This window comes from Syngnathus scovelli, chromosome 6, assembly GCF_024217435.2.
Source record: "Syngnathus scovelli strain Florida chromosome 6, RoL_Ssco_1.2, whole genome shotgun sequence".
Classification (NCBI taxonomy): domain Eukaryota; kingdom Metazoa; phylum Chordata; class Actinopteri; order Syngnathiformes; family Syngnathidae; genus Syngnathus; species Syngnathus scovelli.
Genome location: NC_090852.1, coordinates 10965437 through 10992885, shown reverse-complemented (window position 1 = coordinate 10992885; position 27449 = coordinate 10965437). Strand labels below are relative to the sequence as shown.

General features: G+C 43.1%; 1 protein-coding gene and 1 long non-coding RNA gene across 3 annotated transcripts in view; one reads left to right on the top strand and one right to left on the bottom strand.

Annotated features, from left to right (window-relative positions):
- The first annotated feature begins 6158 nt into the window (after positions 1 to 6158).
- On the top strand, positions 6159 to 25267 carry tshz3a (teashirt zinc finger homeobox 3a). Its single transcript, XM_049724188.2, has 2 exons — positions 6159 to 6644; positions 21084 to 25267. Exons 1-2 carry the CDS (start codon positions 6605 to 6607, stop codon positions 24392 to 24394), a joined length of 3351 nt encoding a protein of 1116 aa, XP_049580145.1. The 5' UTR covers positions 6159 to 6604; the 3' UTR covers positions 24395 to 25267.
- LOC125971183 (uncharacterized) overlaps positions 24870 to 27449 on the bottom strand; it is a 16180-nt gene continuing 13600 nt past the window's right edge. For both annotated transcript variants that reach the window (XR_007482368.2, XR_007482366.2), the window contains exon 2: positions 24870 to 25766. This is a non-coding gene — a long non-coding RNA (uncharacterized lncRNA). The remainder of the gene's footprint in view (positions 25767 to 27449) is intronic.

Below are 27449 nucleotides of genomic sequence, written 5' to 3'. Positions count from 1 at the left end.
TCCCTCCCATCCAGCGCCATGTGACGCCTCGCTTTAAAAAAGCTGCCCGTCCATCATAAACATCCTTCCTTTTATGTTAGCCGTCTGAGCGGGAAGGGCAAAGAGAGAGATCAGCCTATCAAAGACATGTTGACAGTCAGGCAGACTGACGGAAAATCACAAGAGCAATGTGCCAGACGTAGCTAGGAATTTCATTCACAAGGTCGTTGATGATTATTAGACACTCCGATGTTGAGAAGTGTTCCAATCGCAAATCTACAGGTAACGCAAGCTTTCAGCGAACAGTATGAAATGAGGTTTCTTAATCAGACCTTCGCTAAATATTCTGAGCAGGTCTGCAGTCATCTTAAATTAAACCCCCCACCTTGACGCCATATAAATGTACTACTGTCAATAAAGTGGATATAAATAGATAGGGGTGTAACCATTCATAACCTAGCTGAATATTTTAAAAGGGTCTTTTGGGCACGAAAAGGGAGAGAGAGACGTGATCAATTGTCTTACTTCAGCCCTTACAATCAGAGGTGCGCTAATTGAAATGGTGTAGAGTCATCTGCCTGCTCTAAAGGAGCAACCTTATCAGATTTTTTCCATAAATTGCCCCAAATGAATAAAAACGTTCTTTGTCTTGTGTCTTATCGCCTGCGGTCTGGATGAAGAAAGAGTTGCGTGTTGACTGTCTGCGGAGAAGCGTTGGCAAATGTTAAAGAGACCTTTTCACTGTCTGACCCCTTCACTTTGTGAATGTTAAAGTTATTTAATGAAGACACGAACTCTGTAGTTTGATGGCGAGGGTGAAACCACGGGAGTAAAAAGACATTACAGTAGCTAAATAATGTCTTATGCAGTACTTGATGAAATATGCGGCTGGTCAAAAAGCTTAAAGAATATCAGAAGTGTTTAAGGTGGATTGGAGGACATATTTTAAGGGTGCTCGCTGCAAACCTCCCTCGCATGCCTACCTTTCCCTGAGCGGTTCTATTTTCAGAGTGAAGGTAATGAATTGGGATTTGAAAAAGGTTTCTCTGCAGGCTCACAATGAGAAACGATAAGAGATTATTTTAGAATGAAGATCAATGACAAAAAGTCCAAACGGTACTGCAGCAGGAGACACTTGCGTCTTAATGTAAGATGAGCGCAACGACAAAGCCGAGGCCAAAGGAGACTGCTTCATCTCCCCGATTCACTTCACAGAGTGGAAATTTGTCTGTGCCATCCGTTGAAGATTTTTACAGATGAATTACCTGGTACATTAATAGCTAGAGAGGCATTTATTAAACACTATGTGTAAAAGTAGCTTTAATTATGCATACTTTATGAAACCTGTTTGACTTAACTGTCTGCCGTACGGGTGCATTTAGTCAGGTAAAAGTACATTCAAGTAATAAAGTAAATTAAAGTAATTAAAATTAAAGTAATTAAAATCAATTTGGAATACTTGTTAGCTATTTTTCTCAGAGAATAGTTATGTGCATCATTCTTCTATTCAAATTCATACCACAAAAAATACAACAATAATATTGTCGCCAGCAGATTGCTCTTTGTCTTTCACCGGTCAGTTTGGCCCCCGACGTGAGCGAAAGTTCCTGCCCTGCCCCTTCTGTTGTCTGAGGGGGCTGCAATGCTGACAATTGTGTCTACTCTTTCCTTGGGGAGGGGGACACCTCCAGGTGATTTGTGGTTAGGCAAGACTGATGAAGTACTATTGCCACCCTGCTTCTTTGCAAGATCAATTCTACATGTAAGAGTGCACTTTATGAATGATGGAGACCTCCTCAAGCCATCCATACAGCTGCCCAAAGACACAGCCCCAGTCCCCATTGCACCTACAAGGCAGGAGAGAAGCAATCACTCTTCTCAACGGAGCCATGCATTACGTACCCACGCCCACACATCAACATACCCCCGTGAATACACAGATAAGCCGTAACTACACCGGTCCGGCAAAAAAAGAAAAAAAAGGCCAGGATTCAGACCGATGTCCAGATTTTACTTTTTATTTCTCCACGTTAGGAAATCATAAGATAACGTAGAAAAGTAAAATATAGGCTGGGATGAGTCATTGATGCCAATGCTAATAATAAACTGTACAAGACCTAAGATATCAAGCGTAAAGAATAAGCATAAAAAACAAATAAACAAAAAGCACACTCACCATGTGCACCTCCTGAACAGTGTATAAATCTCTCTTTGACAATCTACCGTGCTTTTGCATTGTTTCCCACTTCTCTACAACACTCAGAATTCCAGAGCACAACCTCAACGGCACTTGAAGAGAATGTCTCTATATTCAGAAAATCTTTGTTTTTTTTTAAATATCACAAATATTAAGTATGCCATGTTTTAACGCAACTATTTATATACATATACAGCCTGTTTGGGTATCTTCTTTATTTTCTTGTATTTATATTCCTATTTATTGAACTTTTTAGCTAACTTGCTGTTTTAGCTGTTTTAAGACATACCATAATCACTTCACTCTTGTCAATTCTGTTTGGATACCTGAATGCTGGGTTCCATTCCTCTATAATTTGAACTGCATTACACATTTTTTGTCCTGAAGTGTGACTATTTATAAACATGTGTCATGGCAGAATGAACAGAAAAAAAACGGTGGACAGTTCAGTGAGGCGTAGTTTCGGTGCATTCATCAGACACACCTACAGTGTGTGAGAGCGGAGAGACCACTTGGAAATATTTGTGATTTTGAAGCCCCTTTTCATTGGGGATTCTTTCTAACGGTTTAAATTTAGCAATGTTGTTAAAACACTCTTTTCTGTGGCATGACATATTTAAAAGACTTTATTATTATTCATTTTTTCCTGATAATTAAGAGCCCTGTATCTTTTTATTTTATGCCCTTTAGTCTTGCCATATACATGCTACTTTGCATGTGATTGTTGAAATATGATAGTTAGATACAGTACAATATAGTAATCATTTATGTGAATGTTTGGTTTTATAGTTTAACTGGTCTCTCAAAACAGACAGTTAAAGAGCAAACACATATACACATATATGAGCGCCACATACCTTAGTCCAAATGCTGGTATTGGCATTGTTTACCAGATTTATCATTTAAAGTTCCTACACCCACCTACTGGTAAACTGCACATGAGAGGCGAATATAACTAATAATTATTGACATGTTCCAAACTGTCATCACAAGGAGCTCACACCACACACAAGATAAAGGAAAGTATCCACCGTCTCTGTGTTTGAAATTTCACATGGATCCAAACCATTTAAAATTATTTTTGCAAAGTATCAGTCCATAGCATTGAATCCGTATTTTTCTCCGTAAATTTTATTCGCCGCTCACATTTTAATATGTATTTTCAATTTCACTACGACTGCAAAGCCATTTGTTAATATTGTCGGTAACATTAAACATGGCCGCTGGGGCCCACAACGTAAAGCGGTTGTAATCCCATTATATACGGTCTAAAATAATTACAATATATTAGGAGTGTGCCAATTATTAAACAAGAAAAATAATTGCTAACGGCTGCCAGTGGAGTAATGTGGAGGTTAGCCCTCATTTAGACCAACGCGGGAAAGAGTAATGGTGCGTCAACTAAATGGTAAATAACATAATATTTGTCTTATGGTTTATTTCTGTATTAATACTGCCAGGTGATTGGCCTTGTGAAGTTATTTACGTATAAAGTGGGTATCTGAGCATGTGTCACGTGAATGTAAACAGAATCATATCTGACTTGTGTCACTCGTCCGTATACAAGTATCGCAGATGAAAAAAAAAAGAAAAAAGAATCCAGGCATTAAATTGCAACTGGATACTTTGATCCGCAGTGTGCGTGCGTGCATGTGCAACTATGTGCGAAAATTCCACCAGCCACCACTGGTGTGAATATAGAGAAACTGTGGGGTTAATACACAGTACTATATCCTAGCTACCATGCAAATATGGCCCCAACAGCATAACTAAACGTTATGGTGGCTGGGTTTGAATTGACAAATGGTTATGTTATTATACACAGTTAAAATGCTCAGTGTTAAGCATTTCTGTTATGGAGGAACATACTAAGTATGAATGCTTCGCTCTGTGAAGCATTTACCAACTAAAGCATTTCTTCTTTATGTCCTCTGTGATGTTATATTTCATGTGCACGGAAAAGCAAGACTGATGCCATTGTGATAACTTCCATTTACAGTGTAAGCCGGGAGAGACGCTGTGCAGAGGCCGTCTACTATTTATGGGTTAATCGATACGGTCCCTGGATGACACCATGTCCCTGCTACTTTCTGTCATGATGATGGCTCACTAATTTTGGAGAGGCTGCTTTCTCCTCCTGCCTTCAGCCAGCTCCAAGATGTTTTAATTTGGCTGTAAAAATGCCAATCACTATGGTTACTCCTTGTTCCCGGGGGAGGTCATGATGGGGGCAAGTCCATAGGAGGAAATATATTCACAGTTCTCTTTAGAACCCCTCCTAACCCCTGACATCGCATTCGGGTTGTAACTTCATGTTGTTAAAGTGACAGCGACCCAACCGCCGTGCTCTTAGAGAGGCTGGTCAGAAATGCCCCTAATTCTTGTCCCTCTCAATTTGCGAGTACATGTGAGAGTGTGTGAGCAAGTGTATGTGTGCAAGAGAGCTACGACAATTCTGTAGTCTGTGTCTAATGTACTGATTAGCATGAAATGTGCATGCTGCATTGACTATTTTGGTAGTAATGTGTTTATTTTCTACCAGGTGTCAGTAAAGGACAACACAGACACAACTGGAGATTCGTACCATAACTTGGACTCCTGAGATACTGTTGGGCCGAGAAAAATGAAAATGCAAGAGTAGTGATGAAAAACTCATTACTTCAATACTAAGACTTGACACTGCTTCCTTGGACTGACTTTGATCTCTAACATGGATATATGGAAGAAGTGATGCTTTTACAGAGATGAAAGCCAACATTTAACAGCTTACATTAAGTAAGAGGGAGAGGACATCAGGAAGTTTTGCATTTCAGTAGGGTGTATGGGGGGGGGTGACATTTTTTGCAAAGAAAAATTGGAGCAAAGCAGACTCAACAGGTAGGAAAAGAATTTAGTGAACCAAAAAAAGCATGTGTGAAAGTGCCGTGCAAAGCGCAGTGGGTGCACGGGGCAAGCACAGGATTATGATGCTCGCTCGAAAAAATTGAGTCGACAGGGGGATGAAAGAATTTAAAATGTATTGTAAGGCTGCATGCTCCCTTGTTCAATATGGGTGCCCAATTCTCATTTTTAGCGACGGGGGCGTGTTCAGAATTCGTTGTCTATAGACATCAGCCATGTGAAGATTATGCCCTTCTGTCCAAAACGGATGCCCCTTCTTATGGTGTGATGCCATTCCAAAAAGTATTGTCGACACGAAGAAGGGGCAGGGGGCAGACCTATGGACCAGGCCTCTCACCCAGCAGGCCTGCAGTTCGGGCTGGGGTGTTATGTTTGTCCTTTGTGATGTCATGCTGTCTTTGTTGTGTCGAAGACTTGGCAGACAGTCATGGAATAAAGACGCGTTCCTCGCTTTTGCCACAACATCAAAGCGTTGCATACTTGATATGGTTATTTAAATAAGGCTTATGCTACCAAATATTAAATGTCATGAATTTATTTATTCTTGTCCTTTGCAATAATTTGGTTCACTTGAAAAGTGGGTGTCTTCAAACAAAAGGTGCTCTGTCCCAAGTTGCTGAAAACTTCTAGATCTAATCCAATTTATGCATGAAATAAAAGCTGGAATTCTGAACTTTTGTGCGGTATTCATCTTGTGATCCAAGACCCAGATATCTTCAGAAAATAAAATGATAAAGATAAAGGAACTGACCTCTCAATACTTTTGGAGAGTACCGTATTTTGATTAAAATGATATTGATAGGACACTTGACAAGAATGAATGCTATTCTGCAAACTCTTATTGCGAGTGTGCTCAAAATCAAAAGCTTAAATGTGTCACAGCATGAGTCATAATGATTATTTTCCATTCCTCTAATTCCATGTTTATATTTGTATTGTATTATGATATTGTCATCCAAATTATTACTATTGTATGGATATTATTTTAATATTTGAGAAAAAAAACGGGGGGGGGGGGGGGGGATGTGACTACGCATCCAGCGGAGGTAGGAGGATACTTGTGGAAATGAGTGGGGAGAGAAGGGAGGCGTCCTCTCGCAGCTCAGCCTGACAAGTAAAGAGTTAACGGGGCGGTGGGTTTGCCCGTTCTCCACTTTGAGTGACGCGATCATCTCTCTTCTTCCCCCAAGTTTGCATGTTGCCAGAGCAGGCGACCGAGCTGCTTGGACGCAAGCTGCCTAGTGTGTGTCCGAGCGCAGGCGTTTGTCTGTGCGTGCTTGCGCGTCTATGCTTGCGTGACATCCGCGAGCGCAACCGCAAGCCTATATAACGTTACTGACGTGAGCGCGCCACCTCCAACCAACAACCATGATGACTTTTTTCTCTCCGGCGGACGCCTCGATGTTGTGCCGAGGCGTGAAGCTTGCTCTTTGAGCGGAAGGTGGATCTTCCCGAATACGGCGAGTGGCTTTGTCGCGTGCGGAGAAAAAGGAGGAGTTTGGCGGAAATCCCCACAAATACACGCAAATGCCACGGAGGAAACAAGAGGCGCCCAAGCGCGCGCCAGGTACGTATATCTTACTATGACGCGTGTGTCAAAATAGCTTTTATGCGCCTCACGTTGTGTTCATTTCACATAATAGTCAGCTAAAAATGACTTATTCCAGCGTCTTTAAATTTATAAATGATAGGTTGGACGTTGCTCGCCGCTTTTTCCTGCTGCCATAACTTCTTTACACAAGCTGAAAAACAAAGTCGGTTCCACGCCATCCTTTCTCTCGCTCTTGACAAGATAAACAATTTTGGAGCAGACAATGGGAGTTTCGTGGGCTGGAAGGAGCCGTAATCGACAGTTGCCATGTCCGATTTGACGGTTGATTGATTGGCTGTCACGCGGCTTTGATGTGATCCCTCCCGATTTGCATCAGAAAATCACTTCGCACCATGTGCTGCAGGCCCCTGACGTCACGTTTAAACCACTTTCAAAGGAACCGTGTACTTTTTTCGCTTCCCCTCTAGGACGCTCACTGATGGTTCAAGTGACTCATAAACTTCTTGATTTTCGCATTTTTTACTCACTAACCCAAAATGTACTTAGACAATAGTAACGGATATACAAGGCTGTCAGCTGTATGTTGCAACAACAGGTGGCGCTATAGCCCCTGACTCTTATTTTATTTAATCAGAAGATTCACGATATTAATTTATTTGAATTTTATTTTAACTCCTTGATAAATAATGTGTTAATGGAAACCCCTTATTTTACTTGTGTGTTTTTCATGGTTTTCAAGGATTTACATTATTTTTGAACAGGACAGTCTGATAATGAGTAGCAATTCCACCTCACAGTTCTGAAGTTGGGAGTTTGAATTTGCACGTTTTCTGTGGACTTTTCCTGTCTCCCACATTCCAGAAAAATGCATACATCCTTAGGTGTTAAGTTGTTACCCAAAGTCAGCAGGTATAAGCGCCTGCTCTCTTACGACCCTAATGACGATAAGCGGTACAAAAGTGGATGAAAGGCCATTATTTTCTCATTAGTTGTGGTTGGCCAACATCTGGGTACTGAGCATAATAATGCTAGCCATTAAAGTTGTGCTATAGGCGTAGCACATCTTCCCATAGAGCTCATGTTGTTCTTTAACTAGTTGAGACTGAATTAATGGCACCTCTTCTGGTTTCAGCCAAGTAGGGCCGACCTGTTCAATCACCACATGTTTAATCAACAATCAATTCTACACTAGACTGATTTTGTAATAATCAATTCCACAAATTAATTTGGCCATCCTGAGGAGGGAGACATTAAACCTGTCAAAAAGCAGTGCTTTGAAAAATCATAAGCCTGAAGTGTGAAGTGTTTCTAAAAGTTATTAGCATGTATACAAAACACGTGTTTTATAAAAGTACCCAAGCGTGCTTGAACCTGGCTTGGAACACCACACACACACACACACACGCACACACACACACACACACACACACACACACACACACACACACACACAAACAAACAAACAAACAAACACACAGATGCACGCACTCACTCACACAAACACACACACACACACACACACACACACACACACACAGAGTGAAAACACCACACCCCCGTGCGCACATGTTCACTTTGAACACACACACACTCACACAGTGGCCAGGGGAGGTGGGAGGAGCGGGTAAGGGGTTGTAAAAGGAGCTGTGTGCTATGTAATGGAGGGGAGGAATGGGTTTGCTCTGTCAGACCGGGCCGCCACAACGGCTTTGTTTCATGTTTGATTTAATTGTCTCCACCCTGACAGGCCCATTCATCAATGGTTTTAATGGTCAATCAGAGACAGGCTGAGTGAGTGCTCCCATTCTGTTTAGCCATAAGCTGGCCCGGGCTTTTATTTCATCAAAATGCCCCAGCCTAATGTACATGCTCACTGGCTCGGAGTGGCCGCGGGGAGCACATAAAGAATGACTGAAAGCTTTCTGATTTCAGATCAGTGAGAAGGATGTTTTGTTCCTCCTCCTCTCTCGCTCTCCTGCTGCCCGCTACACGGCTGTTTGTCTGTCGATGAAAGGGAATAAAAGGGCTGTAATACAGATCGTTTGGTGTTTGTAGAAAACAACTTTTTTTTTCTGGCTGAAACCACGCTTCTTTGTGCATTCATTCATCCATCCATTTTCTTCATTTTTTTTCACACTCCCCTTGCACCCCTGTCAGTCAGCCTGTGCAGCTGCAAGTTATAAAGTTGTCAACTGTTCAGTGGCACACAAAGGGTGATGATGAATTGATTGCAGCACAGAGCGTGGTGATAGAGAGAGCAAAGAAAAGGATGACAGATGATGGGCCTTGATTAGGGACTTAGGGGGAGAGTCGGCCCACTGCAACCTTGAGACTTGCATGAAAAATCTACCTCCCCCGTACACACACACACAGGCGTACCCTCTTTGCTCCCTCATTGTCTCTCAAGCACACACACAGCATCCCCCCCCCCCCCTTGCCGTCTCTCTGTGAGTGTCTCCACAGTAGAAAACTTGTTTTGCCTGCTTCATTAGCATCGGTCCAATTAGCCGTGAGGCTGATGGAGTCCTGACAGGCCTTGTGATTGGAGATGACAAGCTCGGGGTACCCGGCCGAATGAGGTTTGCCACCACTTTGATGTAATCAACTTGATATTACGCAGAGCTGCTCGCCTTTGGTTGTGCTGTAACTCAATTTTGCGCTGCAGGTGACAAATGGGCCGCGTACCTGCATCAGGTCTGAGTGCTCTTAACAACCGGGGGCAGGCGGCTTTGTAACCTAACTGAGCAAAAGTGTATGTGGAAGTAAGACCCCGTTGTTTGTTGCCGATGACGTCTGTGGCTCGAGAAAGCTGGAATCATTTGCCAATTTATCAACAGTCAACAATGGCTTTACAACATTTAAAATAGTTACTCCAATGAGATGGTTAACGTGCAGTATTTGTGCAGAATACCGCTCAGTCTGCGTTATCCCAACTATATTGCACTAGGAAGCCACCGTTACTGAAAACCACCCTGGATTTTCTATTAACACATGAGACTGTTTTTGAGACAGAAACAGGGGCAGGGGACATACTCCAGTTTGGAACGTCTCTACGGTAACAGTCTCGTGTTTCTGCAGGCTCAGATTCATAAGCGCCACACTGGCAGCCATCACTCATGAGCTTGTGCGTCTGTGCAAATCAGTGGGCATCTACTTTCTGATTTCTTGGCTGGGCTCATGGTGTGTGTGGTAGGGATAGACGGGCAGTGAGGTATTGGTAACCGCAGCCCACTTGCTTGGATCGCCTTGTGTCTTCTTTCCATATGCCAAGTTAGCAACACAAATACTCCGAGCACACATTGCACACACATGTTGTGTCCACGTTGTAAAAGCAAAATGAGGTAAAGTGTTTGCATTTCTCTTTGGCCACCTGCTGTTTTATCTGTGAGAAGCGTGGCCTTAACAGGAGCAGCGGGGGTCAGCCGAGCGACGACGCACCACCTTTTATTCACAGGTGTAAGTAAATGTTTGGGCCTCCTTGCTAATGAAAGTCTTTTGGCTGGATTCCGTTGAAATGGAGTCACGTCTGTGATCTATGTGTCTGATAAGTGCATACCTAATGAGACTGTGAGCAGCAGTGGAAGGGGAAGGCTGACGGAGTGTTTCCCACTGGTATTGACAGATGCCTTTTTTGTTTTTGCCATGGGCCTTGAATCCATAAATCCTGCCTGGGTAATGATAACACAGCCACCCTGCCAGGAACTGAATGCAAAAGATGAGAAAAGGCAAAGTGGGGGAGGACAAGGAGGAGCTGTTGGTGTAGGGCTTGATGAGAAAGAGAAGAAAAGTGGGGTTGTAAAGTGGCCCTCCTCTGCTTTTTAACACACACTTGACAGATGTCAAGCCATTGGGTTGGGCTCTGGGATAAGAAAGAAGCGGCAGGTCACAAATAGAAAACTGTTAGCCAACCGCTGGTCCAGCTTTCAGTGCTTTCAGACGAGGTTTTCAGCAGGGACTGCTGTCTAGGCACTGAGTAGCAGGCTTTGTAAAAATAGTCCCACCGCTCTTGTGATAGATGCAGCTGCACTGTAGCGACAATTGGGACGCACTGTAGCACTCCGAGCGAGCTCCACCAGCCCATCCACTCTCAGTCCTCACAGAGGCAGAGAGCCTGGCGGGATGTGTGCTCCTTTTGGGGAAACTGAGCCGCGCTGTTCTTTGGGGGGCCTGAAACCCAATCCAGCAGGAGAATAGCCCGGCCATGCCAGAGAGCCGATTTCCTTTTCAACAGAGTCATTTATCACTGACCCACCCTTCGCTTCTGACATAGTGACGTGTGTCATTTATCAAACTGGCTTTAGCAGACACACATGGGAGGGAGGGAGGTAGGGAGGTGGATGCGTGCGGTGTGGGAGGCTGAAAGAGACCGAAAAAGAACAAGAATAGGGAAAGAGATGAACAGTCAGGAGAGAAATGACGTGCAAGGTAGAGCTGAAAGTTTTTAAGAAAACAATATGTCTGACAAATATTGTGAATTTCATTCAATTTGTGATTTCCTTGAGATCAAGTTTTAGTGCACTATTTACAATGTGCAGTAATATTAATTAGAAACATGACAGAAAATGAAATGTGTCCCTTAGAAAATGTTAAATTGAATGTAAATATTTTTTAGACCTATTATTGTGGACAGCTCAAAATCCAGTACTGGGAAATAGTGCAAATGTAAGGAAATAACATTTCTGATATTAATATTTTTTACATCGATCTCTTCGCCAGCCATTCCGGTCGGTGTTTGCTAATAAAACCGCCGTCTTTTAAAAAAAAGGCAGCTTTGACAAGCTCAAAAATTGCGATTTTAGTCCCAAAACGATGTTGTTCAGTCTTAGTGCAAGAAACGGATACTTTCTCTGCTAACGTTTGACTGATTTTCCTGGGAACCTTTCCTGAAAGCTTCAAGAAGTTGCTCTAAGGAGGAAGAGACGATTGAGTTACCCTAAGTTTATGTTTTGACGAGTGACAGAATGTTCCTCAATGACTGAAGACATCTTTATGTAGAGGACAAATATTTTTTTTTGCATACACTCCCAATAAGTGTTTGGTTTGTTTTTGTGCACACATACTATATCCAAACGGAACTCTTTGAGAGAGGCTTTGTGTTTGCATGTGTGTGCGCCAGTGTCTTTGTGTGTGTGTGTGACCATATGGCGCCAGTGTTTAATGTGTGGTATGTGTGTGTGTGTGTGTGCGCTTGCTGTTCCCTGATGAGCAGGGCTGACAGGTATCACTCACTCAGCAGCCTGGCCTTTAAATGAACCCGGGCTGCTCTGCTCTCCCGTGGCCCTAACAGGCTCTCTGAAAGATGGATGCTTCTTTAAAAATCAGATTAATGATGGATACCAGGCTTATAGTGCCATTTATCACCAAGAATATTATTTAGGCCGGTCGTGTATGGCTGTAACTGGAGAGCCAGGGCGAGAAGAAGCACGGTGGAAAGCCTTAGACAGACACTCACTGTGTGATGGATAGTTGAGCTCTCTCTCTGAGTGTTACTAGACACCAGTGCCGCAGCAGTAGACCATAATCAGATAGCCCAGGGATGTTTATACCGAAACTACACTTCCAGCATTGGAGAGTTGCTATATGAAAGGTGTAATCTCAGAAAATAGAAATCAGAACCTGAAGGGATTGTAACCTGAACCGAGCGAGAGGTTGTGACCAGTGATATCTGGTCGCCCTTTTGTGTATCACGTCAAAGAGTCTATGTGTTTTAATTGATGTTTTCTGCATACACTGTTGTAGCACTACACTAAACTTTTACACAGACCAAGACCTTTACCTTTTGGACAAAAGACAAAAATACAGTTCAACAATTATCTGTCAAGCGTTGAGTAGATATGAAACAATTCCAGTGAATGACATTCAGGTAATAGCGTTAGGGTTAACTCCACAGAGCCCAAACCCAGGTCCATCTTCCGTATTGCGCCAAAGTCCGTGAACTAAGCATTTGGCCAACTAGCGTGACTTGCAGGGAAATTTGGGAGACAGAATGGTCATGTCTCAAGTCAAAGGTTGTGGTTAGAGCTACCACTTTACTGTGGCTTTGTTGGGATTTAGCAAGATACCAAATCCGCACTTGATTAAAATGCTCCTCCATCATCAGCGTGTGAATGAGCTGTTAACTTTCCTTGCATGGCAACATATGCCACATTCATTAATCAATAATCAATTAAGCGACCGTGAAAAAAGTCCTTCGAGTACCTTGAGAGTACAAAGATTGAAGTCCTTTAAGTGATGCTCTTTAAACGGTGTTCAATTACCACACAGGCACAAACTACTAACCTATAGGTTGACTGCAAAGAATGTTTTGTCGATGTAAAAATCCATGTTTGGCACAAAAACCTGTTTTTTTGTGTTTGTCTTTCACCTTCTATGCCTGGAGATTTATGGTGGCCATCCATCTTCAAGCTGTGTCCATCACCTCCTAGTTGCTAGGCAATAATGGCAGCAGCTGCGTGATGGGAAAGGGGTTATGTTGTCCCTGTCTTAAATTCCCCACCCCTCTAGACTCTGTTCTTACCCTGGGATTCATTTATAGCCCCACGATTTAGTCCATGCTAAAACAAAATCTAAGTTAGGTCAAACTTTATGCTACCTACTCCAGTCACTATTGTTAGCAGTACTGATTTTTGCATCTGTGACATTTTTAACATTTGAGAACCTATTACTCGCCTATTAGTCATAGATCGGGTACACTCACCTTGGAGTACAATGATTTGCAGGTTGAGTTGCTGTAAGATTGCACCTAGAGGGAGAGAAAATTCACTCCTCCATCAAATCCCCTGAAGACATATGACTTGCATGTATCCACATCAATGCCAGTGAAAGGCCAACACTTAGACACCGGGCTGGGTGATATGGCAAAAATTTATTTTCATTTGTTTCCAAATTGCCCCTTTAAAAGTATCTGCACTGAAAACTGAATAAACTAGGAAGTACTTCAACATTTTATCAACATACAAAGAAAATAAAGCAAAATAAATTAAATAAAATGGAAATATAAATATGTATAAAATACTCACTGGTAAAACAAAGGTAGAAAAATGCTAAATAACATGGTAACTAGTTTGTATTCTATAATCTATCATGCTTTTGCAGGTATGCAGAACCCATAATACACAAATTATCCCTTCGGGGAAAATGGAAAAAAATATAAATAATGTAAATATTATCTGAAGCATGCTAAAGTGTGTGCTGGAGGCTGCGGTATTTTCATGGTTTCCTTATAATCACTTGGGTGGTACTTTATACCAGAGTCATGACTGACACCAGTTCCGTGTTCAGCTTCAGACCTGATCACTGTGGTGAACCTGAAATTTATCGCGATCAACGATTATATAATCGCCCAGGCCTATTTACACATGAAGTCATACAAACCACGGTACTTTCACACTGACATGATATCGCTGAGTTCATGAGGGTAGACAGTTTTAAAACCTGCTCAGTAAGACGGTTATGAAAACATTCCATTGACAAGTTATTCTAAGTACAAGACACAAATCAGTCCTGCTATACCTCATTGGAACTGCATGCTGAAAATATTCTTTGTTTAGTTTCAGGGTTTTTTTCCTCTCCCGTCTTGTTACAGACTGTCCGGCTCCATTAACACATCTTAAAGTCACAGTATGTTCCTTTTTACATAAGGCCTAAACAATTAGAATGAGGCAAACAAACAAATGGTATTGAGGTAGAAGCATTGAAAAAGTGTGACACAGTGTGAAAAATCACATTGATATGGGTGTGATGTGGATGTGAAAATGGTCTCTTCGTGTCGATAGATACGCTTCGTGACGTTTTAATTTTTGATTTGTTACATAATTACCTTGGATAGGTGTAGTATATTAATGAGCCGTTAGGTTTTCTTCAAAGTCTTCTCTAGAAATTATTAGAAGCAAAAAGAATGTTTGAACTTAGTATTTGAAATGGTAAGATTTTATTTCAGTCTTTTGTCTTCATTAGACATGCGGCTTTCGGTCTTTTTTTTTTTCTGATCAGATTTCAGCTTCGATGTGTTGCCATGCAAATATTATTTTGTGAAGTGTGCAGGCATTCACCTTTGAATTACTGGTTCTTCTTTTAGCTAGTCAAATTGTCACTCCTCTATGCCTTCACTGATGCTGAGTGACAAGTTTCTCCATACTGTCATTGGTTCAGCTATGTACGTGTAGCTTCTGCTTGTTGAGCTCTCCAGAGATGGGCACTTTACCAAATTTTGCCGGTCCGCCTTATGTCCTTCGTCCCTGACCTGGGCACCCTTCTGTCATATCGCCGTTCTTTCCTAATTCTTAATATGATCATCAGACCAGCTAGCCTTGTTATTTTAAAGGGGCTTCTTCTGTCACTGCTTCCCTTCGTCCGTCAATTGCCATTTAAAAAATAACGGCTTTTGTGCTGTTTTCCTCCCAGCTCTGGAATCATACCTGGGCCTTCCACATTGTTCGCGCAGAGTGATAACCAGTGTACTAAACGAGCTCAGGAAATGCCAAGCTCAATTGCCTAGTAGTGTTTAAAACCGCTGTCATTTACCAAAGCTAAAATTCACCAACAGCTGTGTGCTTCTCGATGGTCCTGTCATTGGCAGGATATGAGTGATACCAAGTATAAAGCAGCTGCGCTTTCGATGCCGTCCATTGTTGCTTAAATCAACGAAGTGGTTCTTTTTCCAATCTTTAAACGAGTAATCCTCCACCTCTTCTCTGGTCACTGTTAGCAGAATGACACTCGTACAAGCAAGTGAGCGCCCACGATCAAACTCGCACAAGGCACGTCACGCCACAGTTAATTTTTGCTTCTCTGTTGAACGTAGCGTAACAAACCTACACAAGACAGTTTCTGGTGAGGTGGATTCTCTTACTCTCGCTCACACTCTAGCTCTCAGTCACACAGACACACATATACTGTATATAGACCCCCCCAACCCCACCCCCCATGTGAGGTACATTGACAAGGTTTCAGCCCTAAGCTTTGCCTGAGGCCAGAATAATCTCTCTGTTTTTCCCATCTCCCGTATCACACATCCTGCACTACAATCAGCGGACACAATGTATTCACAATGCCATCAGGGGGTAGAGAACACACATGCACACGAATAACAAATGACAAAGGCTGCATGATCACTGTAAACATTATTGTTTGTGTTAGCATTTTGTCACAGCACAAGAGTGAATGACTAGAAAGTCAAACCCAATGTGGAGCATAAAAATGCATGACCTCAGTAAAGCTGAAGGTTTTTATTGACCAAGTTTGTGCATGCCAAACAGGGAATTTGACTCCGGTTGATCTCAGCCTCTGTACAACATTTAAGTGACTGACAACATTCAGGCAACTAACAAAATTTAAGTGGCAGGATGTTTTTGCACAGTGTTGTCTCTGAGTCTCTCTCTTTAAGGTCTAAAACTAATCAGAACCAACAATTTACAAATACCACATATTATAGGATTGCGTTGAGTCCATTTATGATCAAATCCTGCTGTTCTTGACGTATTTTTATTTTTTTATTAAGATTCGTTTGCTGTTAAGCTTTGAACAGGAATAAAGCCAAAAACAATGACATGATTTAGAACGCTAGCTGTCTTCATCATCCTCATTTTTCTTGTTTGAATGTGTTTACTTGAACATAAATCACTTGGAAAAATTTGCCGTAAAAGAATTATATTTGAATATTTTTCTCTTACCAGTCTATATAATATTGAACGCTGCTATTTTGATGGAGCCGTAGTTACTCGAACCATTTTAAAAAGTTGTAAGCATCAAGGAATTGTGCCGTTTGATTATAACCAATGTGACTTCCTGTGCTGTTGCATTTAGGAGCTATTTCCTGTGGTTATGAGCCACCCGATGTTGTTGGTTTAAGCCTTAAACCAACCTTAAACTTTAAGGTTTAACTTGAATATTGCACTTATGTTAAGAAATGTTCTTCATGTTGAGACAGAGTTGAACTTTCTGCGGTCAGAACCCTGGCTTCAAATCATCAAACATCATCTTGGCAACTCTCTGGAACTTCCTCTCCACATGAACTTGAAGTTCCAAATTTATTTATGCCGCATGTATCACTGCAGAAAAAATAGTGCCTTAGATGAAAAGTTCCTAAAACTAATAGAATACTGTAGTTGCTAATTATATTTTATTCCCCTGTGGTTTTCAGTTTCTTAAACTCGCTCGCATTTTTACTGTATGTAGGGACCACCCATGTAGATGACTTCCTCTCCCCACTGCCAGCTGCTATTTCTGCATTGTGCAGTTCACTGGGTGATTGCTGTGATTAAACTCAGATAGAAGACTAAACATTTGTTAATTGTAGTATTTCAAATGATCTGAAGGAATTAATTAAGGAATAGATTACATCAGCAAATGTACATGTTGCAAATGTTTCTGAACAAGAGGTGATGATTAAATATTGGTATTTTACATTGAGACTTGTTTTTACCTTTTACATTTTAAGACATTGCTGTTTAAGCGAGACCTAGGAAGGGTTTTTAATGATGTATCCTGTTTACTACGTTGCTCTTGGGTGGGATCTGGCTTCCAGATGGTTTTCCCAGCTGTGAAGGCCCCACCAGTAAAAAGCATGCAGATCATCTCGGGACTGATGTTAAAGAAGCACTGAGATTTTAACTACAGGAGTGTAATGTGTTCTAAGAGAAGAAATTCCTTATTTGGGGTGTTCGTCTATCGCTCATTACTCTCGAGTATGTATTGTGCCTATATCGCATTCTTCATTATGATACTCAATATACAAAAAAAATTGTTAATTGCTGCCTTATCAGCAATACCTTATGAACCCCCTGACCCATGGGATCGAATCAGACGTCGAGCGCATCAGCAACTCCCCGCTGATTCACACCATCCCCGCAATGTCTGTTGTTCCTGATAGTCAGAGCAACACTGCAGTGTTCTATCAGATCATCTCTCCCTCCTGGTCAGCGGCCCTCATGTTTACGTAAATGATACTCCGCAGGAATGCTTCCTGCATGCCAAAATGAAACTGTCTTTCCTCATTGCTTGCATTCATGTGCGTGTACAATTGTGTTTGGGCAGGAAGGGTGCTGTCCTAAAGGATTGACTAACGTATTTTGACAAACACGATGTGGATTTGAGGCCGTGTATTAGAAGGGGAAACTGTGCGCAACTCACATTGAGATGCCACAAAGCAACAGTGAGATAGGGCTCCATACCTTAGCAGGAGCATATTAAAAATTCTGCCTTTGTATATTAAGAGTCATGCAGACATTATTTTAACAATAATTCATTATTGTGATTATAGTTTGCTGCGGTGAAATGTGCAGATACCGAGGTGTTTCTATTTCTAATATTTTGTACCCTATGCACCCTTCACCCTTTCCAATGAAAAACATATTTCTTGAACATAAAAATCTTTATATCCAAAACACGAAGGTATTTGGGGAAAGGTTTTTTTATGTTTATTTTTTAAAGTTACACGTAATTCATTGAGCGAAGGCAATTGGAATTGCTACTATCTGCTGCACGAGTGTTCATCTGATATTTTGGGGACATGCAAGGCAATATTTTGTTGGACAGACAGAAATGGACACAAATTTTTCAAAATACATAAAATCATTGTGCTTGCGTAGTTGTTTTAATTAGTTTATGGATGTAATTTTTTTAAGGAATCAGAAACAATGACAATGTTATCTTAATTACTGTATGTCTCGTTGAATGTTGTTTTTGTTAGCATCTTTGCAGAAAATTCCAAGTCACAAACATTGGTTGTTGGAAATGCAAGTAAGGTATTCAGTGTTTTTTTTTTTCTCCCAGTTTTGGAGGCTTCATTTGAAAGCCTGTCACCGCCTTTTACTTAAAGTGGTCTTGGTACGTGAGAATCTCTAACTGCTGAGTTTGAGTTTGCATCTTTAGTTTTCTTGAAATCATAGCCTCTTCTTTTGTCACATTTATTTTCTCAAGAAGGTCTTTCAAGATATTTTGTTTTTAATTATCTTTACTAGCTCGTGGCATTACCTTATTTACTCTCATATCACGTGGCTGCGACAAACAGTTTGACGCACCTGATTTTAAAAAATCTGACTCTGATGGCCTGCTCGGTGGCTGGGGACCCCCGTGCTACACAATATTAGGAACACACACGGCCATATGCTTACAGATCAGGGAGAAAGTTTAATAATCTTTCTTGTTTTTTTATACTAAGGGGGCCTCTATACTCCCATCACCTTTTATTAGCTTGATAAATCACCTCTGTTGTCAGTCAAGCCAGGGAGAATAATTGGATGTGGTTGTCGCCCTACGTGATGGATTATCAGTCATTGGGGATTAAATTAACAGATAGCGCTCAGACATAATGGTTTTTGTTTTGCATTTTAAATTGCCTGGGAGCACAGCTACACTCTGTAGGTTTTTATAGCTCGTCCTTTTGGACCTCACTCCCCCACTCTGCAATTTAGACCTAATGACAAATGAACATTAATAGGGCTGCAGTCCTTTTAAAGTATTGAATATATTCCACAAACTTTGGGCATATAGAGAGTCTTGGGAACGTCTGTGAATATGGCACCATAACAATAAATATCTTATAGCATTAGATGCATGAACCTGTCAGACAATGTGCAGAGATATATATGTTGCATAATTTTTTATTGAGGAAGAGACAAGTGACCTGACAATTTGGTCAAGTGGCATAGCAGTCTCTTCTGATACAAGCTGACATCTGTGACTAGTTAGCAGGGATACAAACACATTACAGTGACTACCTCGTCCTGACTGGATTTCCTCTTTCAAATGAGAATCTGACAGCAATTCCTTCGAGAGGAGAAGCGGATGAGAACCTAAAGTAAAAGGAAAGAGGGTGTGGGCAGTCACTTGCCTGGTAGCAATGTTCTCTTGCGTGTTTGCCCGAGCATGAGCAATTTAACTCCTTGCCCCTTTCTCCATCCTCCCAGGCCCCTCCCTCCCTTCCACTTCCACATTATCATAATTGTGTCCAGAACATGAGGGGCCAGGGAAGTGATCATGTCATTTTATTTACACCCTGCTTGGCCCTTTCTACAAACGACATGCCACCGACTGCCAAACGGATTGGGGCCCGACGACATCTTTTGATCAGGGCTGTCGGGGCCTATCAGCTTAGAATGGCAGGTAATGGATACCCAGTGACAAACCAAATCTCTGGGAGGACAGAGAGTGGGCCGCACCTGCCAGGTCTCCATTAGGCGGGCCAGCACTGTGGAGCTGCCTACTGACTCAGCCCCCAGGGCCTAAATCAGACCAGCGCCAGCCGCATGGATGTCTGGAGATTGGCTGTTAGCGCTGGAAATGAGAGTTATTTCTGCTATGACATTTTTGTTTAGGGCGGATGTGCATGTATGTGTGTGTGTGTGTGTGTGTGTGTGTGTTGGGGGGGCAGAGTTTAGACACGGTGCTGTGTTTTCAAATGCAAAATTTTAACTTGAGTGAACACAGTCATCAGAACCAGCAGTCACCGCTTCTTTGTAATCTGTATCAGTTTTCTTTGCTTGGCTTGTTCGGCATTCCTATTTTTTTTTCAAAGATTTTCAATCTTTAGGCTTAGCAGTTTAATTACTTGCAGGAAAAATGCACAGGCACGTTGTTGAGTTAGTTGTGAATGCACTTGCATTTTGTGGAGATCAGTATCACAGTATGGAATACTCAGACAGGTCTCTTGAATGCCGCACTTTCTTTTGACTGTTTTACGTCCATCTTCTGTTTTAATCTCTTCAACTTCTCAGATTTTTTGCTCTAATTAATGACATGCAAGATATGGGATTGCAATAGCATGGCAGTTAAAACCTGTAAAGATTTGTAGCATGAAACCAACTGCACACATTACAGAGCTAATGAACTCCGCTTCCGCTCACTGTAGGATGCTTAGCTGACATGTCGAACTTGCGTCAACAAAATTCAAACATTCCTCTTTTGGAACTCTTCATCGTTTGCTATTACGAGCGTCTGTAAGGGTGTGTGATCAGAGAAAAGGGCAGATGAAGAGGCGTCAGACATATTAACTGACAGATGGAGGTTGATCCAACTCATTTATTACCCCAGAGGAGAATGCCACAGTAAGATTGGGCTTCATTAATTTCAGATTTAGTTTTCATTTCAAGCTGTTGCGCCCTGAGATAAATAAAATGGTGCATTATGTTTTTGCCAAGATATTTCTTTTTTTGTTTTCCTCCATTACTGGGAGTGAAAAGAGGGGAGGCATAAGTTCCATGTGGCTGGGGTAGTATATAAATACAGGCTCGCCTAGAGGAAAATAACACCTCAACGGTTGATGAGGTGAAATGGGATGACTGTAATTTCTCAGCTCAGCTTTAAAGGCTCCCACACAGATGGCTCATTTATCCCGGGGAGTCCTCGGGCACACATTGCAGAGAAACTTTTTTCAGTTATTCTAACACAGCGTGTTGACTCCTTGCAATTTTACTCATCTTGTTCTTTCTCTCTTTGTCTCCAATTGCCCTCCAGCCTATTCTCCGGAGGAGCTGACAAAGCACCCCGTAGAGGATGAGGAGGCGGAAGCAGGCGACCTGCCCTCTCCCCCTCAGGATGACCTTCCCATGAAGGATGAGGTTGTGGAGAAAAGCGCCGGGCCTGCCAAGGACCAAGTATGTGACCAGGAATCGGTAGGGGCTGCGGAGCTGTCAGGGCAAGAGATGGACAGCGAGTCACATGTGAGCGAGATCAGTGATTGTCTCTCAGACTTTGACAGTCCCTCCAGAAAAACTGAAGGAAACGTGGGCACAGCGCCTCTAAACGGTGGCACAAAGACACCACCCATTGGTATGGACACGTTGGAACATATGAAGGCTATCTACTCCAGCTTCCTAACAAGTCCTCTGTGGGCACCGCTGAACTTTAATACAAAACCCATACAGGTGCCACCATCTGCTTCGACGGAGAAGCCAACTCGCAGCAACAGCACCAGTAGCAGTAGTAGCTGTAGCAGCAGCAGCTATGACTGGCATCAGTCAGCGGTGGCAAAGACACTTCAACAAAATCCTCCCCAGAGTCATCATACTGCCCAGTCTGAGCCGAGCCTCTTTAGCACAGTCCAGCTCCACAGGCAAAACCCCAAGTTATTTGGTTCCATTTTTACCGGTGCCAGCAAGTTCCGCTGCAAGGGCTGCAGCGCAGCATACGACACGTTGGTCGAGCTTACAGTGCATATGAACGACACCGGCCACTACCGGGATGACAACCAGGATAAATCAGGAAGCGGTGCAAAGCGTTGGTCCAAGCCCCGCAAACGCTCTCTTTTGGAAATGGAGGGCAAAGAGGATGCACAGAAAGTTTTGAAGTGCATGTACTGTGGCCACTCCTTTGAATCCCTGCAGGACCTTAGTGTCCACATGATCAAGACCAAACACTACCAGAAAGTGCCTCTAAAGGAGCCCATGGCTCCGGTGGCCACTAAAATGTTGTCTTCGAAAAAAAGGGGACTCCTGGGGCTGGAGCTCACAGCCTCACCACGTTCTAGAGAAGGAACCCCAAAAGCTAAGCACTCGCATTCAGACCCTAGTGAATCCTCCCAAAAACGTTCCTCCAGCCCCTACACCGCTTCTAGTAACCGATATGCTCACCAGAATGGTGGTAGCTATGCCTGCCAGTTTGAATCCAACAAATTCCAGATCCTCAAATGTATGGAGTGTGGGAGCTCACACAATACATTGCAAGAGCTGAGGACCCACATGATGGTGACTGGGCACTTTCTGAGGGTGACGAACTCTGTAGGAAAGAAAGCCAAAATGCTTCCTGAGGCCACCTCCCCTAACCCTGGTCGAATGACCACACCCACTGAGCCAAGAGTTCAGTCCGTCCCACTGGCACCCTCCACCTTCTCTCCTCCGCCTCTTCAAACCACTTCAACTCCCCCTGCCATCTCTCCTCCTCTAAAAGAGATCAAAAGGGAGGAATTTGAGGAGGAGTGTACAAAGCAAGAAGACCTTGGCAATGAAAAACAAATTGTAATTTCAGTCAGGAAGGAAGAAGATCCGGAAAAGGAAGAAAAATATGATATCTCAAAGTATAACTACCTTACTGAAGAGGACCTGAAGGAGGGTCCTAAAGGAGGCTTGGATATTCTGAAATCACTGGAAAACACTGTGACATCAGCTATCAACAAGGCCCAGAGTGGCAATCCAAGCTGGGGGGGCTATCCGAGCATTCACGCTGCTTACCAGTTCCCCACTGCCATCAAGCTACAACAGGGGAGCATTGAAAAGAACTCTCCAATGAAGTTCTTGTTCAACGGTGGGGATGGCATGTTGTCCTCCCTCACCAGCAACCAGCCTCTAATCAGCCCACCTCTTACCCAGTCTTCCCCCTTTCCCAGCAACAACTTCCAGGCCATGGAAGATTTAGTGAAAAAAGTGACTGAGAAAGTGGCAAAAGTAGAGCAAAGGGTAAAGCGGTTGTCTCCCAAAAGGGAAAACCATGTGTCCCCCTGCAAAAGTGAGGCTAGTGAATTGCATAAGGGTGGTGAGGCTGATTCACCCAGGGAATTGAGGGCAGTCACCCCAGCCAATAGTGACAGGGGAATCCATAGTGACCGAGCATCCCCGGCAACAGACGCTAAGAGAGAGACAGCAGTCAAATCCCCGCATGCTTCCGATTTAACATGCAACACCGCCATCATCACTGGCCATACTCCTCCAGAGCAGCCCTTTGTCAATCCTCTAAGTGCTCTTCAGTCAGTAATGAGCATTCATTTGGGGAAAGCAGCCAAGCCCTCCTTGCCAAACCAAGATCCCCTGAGCCTGCTCTCCAGGTTCAGCCAGAGCATGGCCGAGAGGGCCGCTGTGGCTGCCCCTCCCCTACAGACTAAGAAGCCTGAACCTGTAGTTGACAATAGTTTTTGTCAGTCCATTGATGACCAGCCTATGGACCTCACAAAAGGGAAAGGTGAAAAAGGAGTGTCTGTAGCGTCAGCTCCCTTAACTCCCTCATCCACTGCCTCTTCCATCTCTCCCTCTTCTCTTGTCACCCCTGCTCAGCTAACAGTGGTTTCTCCCTACACATCCAACAGCCCTTTGCATGAGAACGCCTTGTCTGATATATCAGACATGCTGAGGAACCTGACACAATCCCAGCCCGCCCCAAAACCAGCGTCTCGGTCACGGGTTACCGATAAAGTCGCCAGCCTGGTCTCCGCATGCGATGATGACGATGGAGCCCTGCACGGTCACAAACGCAAAGGTCGACACTCCAGCTGGAACCCCCAGCATCTCCTCCTTCTGCAGGCGCAGTTCGCCTCCACATTGAGACAGTCCTCCGAGGGGAAATACATCATCAATGATCTCAGCCCACAGGAGAGAATGCACATATCTCGTTTCACAGGTCTCTCGATGACAACCATTAGCCACTGGCTGGCTAATGTCAAGTACCAGCTGAGAAGAACCGGCAGAACCAAGTTCCTGAAGAACCTGGACTCCGGGCAGCCTGTTTTCTTCTGTAGTGACTGTGCCTCACAGATCCGAACCCCAACAGCATATGTTGGCCACCTGGAAGCTCACCTTGGCTTTAGAATCAGGGACTTGGCTAAGCTCACGCCAAAACAGACCGTCAGGGACTCCCACACTCTCGCTGAGAAGCTAGCACCCCTGGAGTCGTACATGTCGCCACAAGATGACTGCGGTAGTAATGGCTCCGTGTACCGCTGCCAGCTCTGTGTCCGTAAATTTGCCACTAAGCATGCCATCAAACTTCACCTCAGCAAGAGTCATGGCAAGTCTCCAGAGGACCACTTGCTGTACGTGTGCGAACTCGAGAAACACTAGTGCTCCCTCATCAGTCGAAAACTGGATGAAGTTTGATAGTATTTGTTGAAAACAACAAATACTAATTGTGGTCGAATGCACTACGTTGCCAAGAACTACTACCGGTAAAAAGTGTCAGCACAAAGAATTTATGTCTATTCGGTCTATAGAATTTTTCGTGTGTCTCTGTATTTAAAGAAAAAAACAAAACTAAGATGTTTTCAGATCACATTTGAATGTCCAAAATATTCAACCAAATTTGTTGGCAATGGTGCCATTTGTCTCAATTTATGTGCACCTTTTGGTGTGTAAGACAAAAAACTATGTCAACAAATAACTTGAAATGCATCAGCTATATTTATTTTGTATTTCTGTGATTTTATTTTGGTTTGATTTTCCGGTAAACTGCATGTTCAGATTTTAAATTTGTACAGTCCTTGTTCTGTCCCGCCCTAAGTCTCGAAATGACACTTCAAATTGGTCTTCTTATAACAGCTTAAAACAACCAAATGCCCTGAAAAGCTCTTTAAAAAAATATTGCCAAACAGCCAAATGTTATTTTCAAATGTATTTCTATGTCTATCGTTGGAGTTTCTTGCTGATTGTAAAAGAGTCACTGTAGTTTATAATTGAGTGAGGGACAAAATCCAGGTCTGTTTATGTAAAAATGTACATTAAGTGTATATGCTTACAACTTGCTGTTTAAATTATGCATACTTGTTATATTTCTTAATTTAAAAGGATTATGACTATCCACTGGTGCAGAGCCCTGAAGAAGAATAAAAGGACAATGTTTTGCACACTAGTTTTATAAATGTTATTTGATAAAGAAAAAAAACAACTATGTTAATGCCTTGTGCTTCTATTATTAAACTGAATTAATGCTGCGTAGAATGTGTTTTGTTTTATTTATTGTCTTTACTCGTTCCATTTGCATTCATAGTCATATTTTTAGCTGACCCATCCACTTCTATCCATCCATTTTCTGTACAGCTTGTCCTCATTAGCGTGAGCGGGAGCCTATAAGAGCTGACTTTAGGTGAGAGGTGGGGTTACATACAAATCAAATTTATTGCAATCTCTCGTCATCTAATTGCACATTTTCCAGTGCGTTCAGCTTTAAAATTCCCGGTGATTCCTTTGTTGCCACGTCGGGCCTGGCTCTGGAGGTGCGAGCGGTGCCACTGCCTGCAAGGCGTCTGGCAGGTGTTGCGTGCCGCATGTAAACCACCAGATGTTTCTGAAACGAGCCACTGGAGGAGGAGCAGGAGGAGGAGGCAGGCGGGCTACAGCAGCAGGCGGAGTGGGCTGATTACCACAGGGGCTTGGATGCCATCAGGAGCCCCCGGCGCAGACAGCAGATCTGGCACACACCTGTACTCCAAGACTGTCCCTTGGAAAAAATAAAGGGGATGGTGTATATGCGCATTGAGACAAGCTGACAGTGGTGCAGAATGCACTGACAGGTGCTATTCCCTCAAAGCACACTTTTGGATCGAACAATATTACTGGCAGGTGTTGACGCCATCAGAATAGTCCAAATTCAGGCTCAGTGCCATATGCAAAGTTTGCCGAATGTTTTGCGTTGAGGTAGCTGGAGAAACACTGTCTTTCTTTTTCTTATCATGACTGACTGACATGACAGACTTGAGCCTGGGAAGTTATCTGGTTACTATGGTAACGGCCACTTGCCCAGCCTCTAACCCCGCTCGCTCACTCAGCAGAGGACAGCTCGAGTTCAGCACACCCATTTACTCTCTTAAATCTCATCATCTCGCTTCAGTTCCTCCCACCCGGGAACAGATTAATTAACACACACACACACTGTGTCCTGACCCCGTCTTCTCACACAAACTCATTACTGCCTCAGACTCGCTCCCGGCCCTCCGACGTTTAGGATACATTGGTCTAACATTGTGGGAGAACCCGACGATGACTCACGTCTGACAAGCAGAATAAAACCCTTAACAAAGAATGATAATTGAAAGATGGCACTCAGACCAGTCGCCATTGATAATGCAAATGAAAAAACCCGAGTTGCCTTATTGAATATCGTCCGTGTTATCTGCGACTAGCGAGTCGGCGCCGGCGTTCAATTATGTATGACATAATGGCCTTTTTTTGCAGCCTTGTATGTGTTGATGAAGGCTTTGGGGTAAGTGATGGGCACGAGGTGAGGATGGTTGGGGGCGTTAATGAGATAGTTGACACTTTGGGGGTTAATGAGGGGCTGGAGGGAGACGGCTAAATGACTGGACTTCTGCTTGGATGAGCATTATAGAGGCTGCAAGAGGACAGCCTTGTAACTGTGAATTTGACATTGTATGTTGCTTTGCATGGGAAAACACAGCCTCCTCTCTGCTGTATCTTTCTGTGATAATACAGAGAAGATTAGATGCATTATCCATTGTTCTTTTGTCTTGACTATCCTTGAGGGCTGGCTTGTTACAGACGCTGATGCGCTCCAATGCTCTTAAAACAAAGTCAGCAGCAGAGAGGGACGAAAGGAGGCGGACAGGATGAGGATCGGATAGGATAGGATAGGATAGGAGGAGAAGTGAGATCCCCCCCCCCCCCCCCCCCGCTCCACAGATCTCCCATCAGCTCTTGTCATCCCTCTAATGAATATCAGTTAAATTGCTCCGCGGTTGTGAGGAGTTTGGATGTCAATGTGATTTGTGCGAGTGTGGCGGACGGAGGGGCCAGGCCTAATGAAAGGCGAGCCTAGCCTGACAGAGTGATGAGCATCAAGCCCATCAGACCAATCACAGCCGAGTGGCTGACAGCACCCACAGACAGACAGCTGAAGAGGACAGGCCATGTATTTAGAAAAACAAAATGGCTGCCAAAGCAATAGCGAATGTCTGCAGGGCTCAGAGAAATTTATTGCTCCTTTCTTAGTGTGCTTTTGATACGAGCTGCTCCGTCAAACACAAGGATGCGCAGAGAAAAGTTATATTTCACGAGGATTAATCGAAGCTACTAGTCTTCTTTTAAAGCAGTGAATTAATCCAAGTCCTAAAATATCAACAGGTTAAGGGGAACAAATAGGTCAGGGATTTAACTGCAATGTATC